The 5,625-nt window shown below is 39.9% G+C and overlaps 1 protein-coding gene across 1 annotated transcript in view; it reads left to right on the top strand.

The window, feature by feature from the left end:
• The window catches only part of PGM2 (phosphoglucomutase 2), a gene marked incomplete at both ends in the record, with an annotated part of 37,622 nt that extends 33,283 nt beyond the window's left edge, over nucleotides 1–4,339 (top strand). Inside the window, one exon of the mRNA XM_080697432.1 lies at nucleotides 4,237–4,339. Within this exon, the coding sequence (XP_080553558.1) occupies nucleotides 4,237–4,339 (103 nt within the window). The remainder of the gene's footprint in view (nucleotides 1–4,236) is intronic.
• Between the last annotated feature and the right edge of the window lie 1,286 nt (nucleotides 4,340–5,625).

Raw genomic sequence — 5,625 nt, 5'->3', positions numbered from 1 at the left:
ACATCTTGCAATATTTGCTCTCACACTATATAGGTGAATACATTTTTTTCAGAGTCATTTGAAAAAGAGTTGCAGACCTCATGATGCTTACTCCTAAATATTTTCACATGCATCTCCTTAAAAGTAAAAACACTTCCTTAACATCCCCATGTTATTAAGTAATAATTGTATCAAGGCAAAGTTTCAATAGAGAAAGGGAATCAGTACAACAAAGAGATGTGTTGCGAGGAGCCAGCCGTGTGAGCGTGGGGCTGGTGGGGCAAGTCGGATCCATAGGGCTGGCTTCTAGAGGGCAGCCGGAGTTCTCGGGCATGGATCAAAGTCACTGACCACAGCTTAAATTCTTCAAGAAAATCTCAGTTCTGCTTTAATGTTTTTCACAATTTGTAGGTAGTATAGGATGAACTCCTCCATTTAAAATCATCTGACTATAAACATTAATCATCTCTGCAAGATACCTTCACAGTAACACCAACATTGGTATTTGATCTTTTTCTTTTCTTTCTTTTTTTTTGCAGTACTAGGGATGGAACCCACGGGCATTCTACCTCCGAGCTACACCTCCAGTCCTATTTTTTTAGTCTTTTTAGTTCTTGAAACAGGGTCTCACTGATTTGTGAAGGGCCTCACTAAGTAGTTGAGGCTGTCCGCCATCCTCCAGTATCCACTTCCTGAACGCCAGGATTACAAGTGTGTGCCGCCATGCCTGGCGCCTACATTGGTATTTGAATAACCAGGGACTATCTGTAGTCTTGCCAAATCCACACTTGCCCCAAAGTCTCAGTAGTCATTTAGCTTAAATGGTTTTCCATGATGGTTATAGAAAAACAAATGCCTAGTTAAATATGATACTTTGCTGTAATATCTATAGTGATCCACCTCTATTTAGTCATAGGATATGTCCTGTAGTTTTAGAAAATGTTTTGAAATATTCTCACACTGTCACTTTAAAAACAGAATACGGGGAAGAGTAAGACAAAAAGTTTTAGAAAGTGGTCACATCACAGCCGGGCGTGATGCTTGTAATCCCAGCATTTAGGAGGCTGAGACAGGAGGATCCCGGTTCACAGATAACCTCAGCCACTTTGTGAGGCCCTTTGCAACTCAGTGAGACCCTGGTTTAAAATAAAGAATAAAAAATGGGGATGGGGGTGTAGCTTGGAGGTAGAATGTCCCTGGGTTCCATCCCCAGTACCACAAAGAAGGAAGGAAGGAAGGAAGGAAGGAAGGAAGGAAGGAAGGAAGGAAGGAAGGAAGGAAGGGTCACATCACAGCTGGGCATGGTGGCACATGCTTGTAGTCTTTGGGAAGCTGAGACAGGAGTATCTGGGTTTGTGGCCAGCCTCAGCTACTTAGTAAGGCCAACTTAGTGAGATCCTATTTCAAAATAAAGATAAAAGATATGACTGGGGATGTAGCTTGAAGGTAGAATGCCCTTGGATTCAATCCCCAGTACTACAAAAGAAAAAAAAAGTTACACATCACTAAATCATATTCAATAGTACTAATCCTTCCTCCCACCTCACACATACTAAACACAATGTCAGAAACATACATTGTTATATAAAGGAATCAATATGCCTATGAGTCAATGTAATATGTAAGTTAATAAATAGTAAACTCAGAGTTTTAGTTTCAGATTTTTCTTAAATTTTAGCTTATTTGCCTTTCTGAGAACTATTATTTTCTTCAAAGTGCATTTATGCCAGGCGTGGTGGCGCACGCTTGTAATCCCAGTGCTTGGAGGCTGAGACAGGAGTGTCACACGCCAGCCTCAGCTACTTAGTGAGGCTCTCAGCAACTTAGTGAGACCCTGTTTCAAAATAAAGAATAAAAAATAGGGCTGGGCAGCCAGGTGTGATGGCCCACACTTGTAATCCCAGAGCTTGGGAGGCTGAGACAGGAGAATTGCATAGGTTCGAAGCCAGCCTCAGCTACTTAGTGAGGCTCTCAGCAACTTATTGAGACCTTGTTTCGAAATAAAGTATAAAATAGGTCTGGGGGTATACCCTGGAGGTAGAAAAGCCCCTGAGTTCCATCCCTAGTACCACAAAAAAATAAAAAAAATAAAGTAAAAAATAGAGGGGTGTAGCTCGGAGTTAGAATGCCCTTCGGTGCCGTCCCCAGTACTGAAAAAAAAAAGTGATTTTACGGAGAAAGAAAAAATCCCAGTATAATTCATATTCATTTTTGAAGCATAATTACTGTATACGTTGCTTGTAGGGAAAAAATAATGTTAGCTCTATTTATTGAGGTCTTTGGACCGGGTTCTGTGCTAGTTACTTTATATAATGTATCTCAATCTGTACAGTAACTCTCTTGAGAAGGTAAAGTCTTTATCCTAATTTTACAAACGAGGAATCTGGGCCTTAAAGCAGCTAAACAATTTGCCCAAGGGCACGTAGCTAGTTCAGAGGAGGGCCAGAATTATCATCTATAATGAAAGTGGTGGCTTTAGTTGTACTATTTAACTATTGCAGTATAAAAATGATTTTAACTAATCACAGGGACTTCCATTTCCATTCAAGTAAACTTTGCATATGAATTTTCAGGTAGTTGAGTATGAAGTAATGGGGAGTATGAAGAGTTTGGTTTTTCAAATTCAGCCTTTTTAAGTGCTTATAGTATCTCATACTAGACAAACTATTGTACCAGAAACCTGCTTAACTGAGAGGTAGTTTTATCTGTTATTTATCTTCTAATGGCTTGCAGATAATGAAGTCTTTCCCACATGATCCTTATAAACTTGATTAGAGGGACCAGTCAAATGTTTATACTTCAATTATGATTTTTATTCTGGAGGTATATATATATATAGAGAGAGAAGACACTGGGGGTCCCACTTCTGGGTATCTGTCTAGACCTATGAGGAGGTACCCAATCTATACCCAGTCTTTGTCCACTCCAGGAGGCCTTAGCTTCCAGTAGCTTGAGAACACACACCATCAGGAACATTCCTAGCCAGGGACACTGAGGACTTCAGAAATTCTCTTGTAAAAAGTTCAGCATGGAGCCAGGCGTGGTGGCACATGCTTTTTATCCCAGCATTTGGGAGGCTGAGACTGGAGGATCGCGGTTTGCAGACAGCCTCAGCTACTTAGTGAGGCCCTCTGCAACTTAGTGAGACCCTGTTTCAAAATAAATAATAAAAAAAAAATAGGGCAGGGGGTGTAGCTCGGTTGTCGAATGCCCCTGGGTTTCATCCTCAGACCCGCAAAAAAAAAAAAAAAAAGTTCAGCATGAGTCAATGGTAATTGGTAGGAAGAAAGGTTGTACTTTTAGGAATGCTTGATCTTTTAGAGATGCTAGACCAAAGATCATGTTTTATAAAAATTCTTCTGAGGAGCGAGGCGTGGTGATGCACACTTGTAATCCCAGCATTCGGGAGGCTGAGACAGGAGGATCGTAGTTGGCAGACAGCCTCAGCTACTTAGCGAGGCCCTTTGCAACTCAGTGAGACCCTATTTCAAAATAAAGAATAAGCCAGGCGTGGTGGCACATGCTTGTAATCCCAGCATTCAAAGGAGGTGGAGACTGGAGGATTGCAGTTCACGGACAGCCTCAGCTACTTAGCAAGGCCCTTCACAACCCATTGAGACCTTGGTTCAAAAATAAAAGACTAAAAATAGGGCTGGGGGTGTAGCTTGGAGGAAGAATGCCCCTGGGTTCCATCCCCAGTACCACAGAAAATAAATTCTTCTGATAAGAGCAAGGGATAATTTTGTTTATAGTCAGGAGCTTGGAAAACCCTTTAGTGAAAATAATACATTTTGTCTCATGGGATTGTTTTTTTTTTTTTTTTTTTTTTTTGGCCTGAGTCAACAAATGTGTTCCCACGCATCAGTCACTAGAGTTCTATTTTTTTGTTTTGTTTTGTTTTGGTTTTGCTTTTCTAATTAAGTCCTGCTCATAAGGTCAGATTTCTTTTTTTTTTTTTTTCCGGGTTTGGGGATGGAACCCAGGGGTGTTTAACCTCCGAGCTACACTCCCTGCCCTATTTTTTATTCTTTATTTTGAAACAGGGTCTCACTGAGTTGCAGAAGGCCTCACTAGGTAGCTGAGGCTGTCTGCGAACCGCGATCCTCCAGTCTCAGCCTCCCGAATGCTGGGATTACAAGCATGCGCCACCACGCCCGGCTATAGTCAGATTTCAGTGTTACTTGGTCAAGGAAGGGAGCATTTCAAATTTGCTTTGGAATCCTCCACTGATCTGGATTTTCCCCCCTTACTTTCCAGCGATCCTGAGCAATTGAAGAAGGAACTGAATGAACTAGTCGATGCTATTGAAGAAAACTTTTTCCAGCCACAAAAGTATAATCTACAACCAAAGGCAGAGTAAATGTTTCAGCCTTGGACATAATAACTTTTACCTCCAATCTTTAGCTGACTTGACTCTTTTTAAGCAATATTTTTGAGAGCCAAATAACTCAAGTGATCACCGTTAGTATTTATAGATTTTTAAATATGACATTGCTCATCTTTGTGTTTGACGTTTAAAGTGACTAAAGAAAAGAAGCCCAGAGCAAACCAACATCACTGCTAAAATGTTGCAGGCCTGTGAGTCTACCATTTGGGAGACTGAAACAGGAGGATCACAGGTTTGAGGCCAGCCTCAGTAACTTAAAAATAAAAATAGGGCTTGGGGTATAGGCAGAGTGGAGGAAGAATGCCCCTGGGTTCAATCCCCAGTACCACATACAACAACAAAAAAAAAAAAGGCCTGGGCATTACTTGAATTTTTTAGAGGTAAAGATTTTAAAACATAACTAACTTTCAAAAAAATATATAATTAATTTGCATTTGCATAAATGTTTGTTTTCTGTGTAGTTGTTTTTGTGTGTAGTTGAAATCGTGAGAAAACCTATGTAATTACTAAATTCTGGTCTATCTTGTAAAGGGTAGGTACTTTTTAAGTATATGTGCATTTATGTTTCATCAGTTACTTATAAATTAAAATAAATAAGCAAGTCAGATGCTGTGTTCTTGTTTGGGGAAAATTCAATTCACAGGAACCTATAAAATGGAATAAGGGTAAGGGTTTTTTTTTTAACCTTTTTTAGTTCTAGTGATATTGTACATAAGCTAAGAAAAAACAACTGTCTTTTTCTACAAGTTAAAATTGGTTTTCTCAGCCAGTCGTGGTGGCACAAACTTGTAATCCCCGAGTTTGGGAGGCTGAGAAAGGAGGATCGCAGAGGTTCGAAGCCAGCCTCAGCTACTTAATGAGGCTCTCAACAACTTAGTGAGACCCTGTTTCCAAATAAAGTATATAATAGATCTGGGAGTATAGCTCAGAGGTAGAGAAAGCCCCTGGGTTCCACCCCCAGTACCACAAAAAAAAAAGAAAAGAAAAAAGGTTTTCTCTTTCTAGACAGGTAAGGCGGTGCATACCTGTAATCCCAGTTCTTGGGAAGCTGAGGAAGTATCGCAGGTTCAAGGACTCTCAGCAAGTTAGTTCTTGCTGAGGAAATTTCTTTAAATGATTACATTTAAATGATTTAATAGATTTGATTTGCAAATTCATATGCAAAGTTTACTTGAACAGAAATGGAAGTCCCTGTGATTAGTTAAAATCATTTTTATACTGCAATAGTTAAATAGTACAACTAAAGCCACCACTTTCAT

Source organism: Muscardinus avellanarius, assembly GCF_963383645.1.
Source record: "Muscardinus avellanarius genome assembly, chromosome: 6".
NCBI classification, from domain to species: Eukaryota; Metazoa; Chordata; class Mammalia; order Rodentia; family Gliridae; genus Muscardinus; species Muscardinus avellanarius.
Note: the sequence above shows the minus strand (reverse complement) of the source record. Positions and strands in the feature narration are given on the sequence as shown.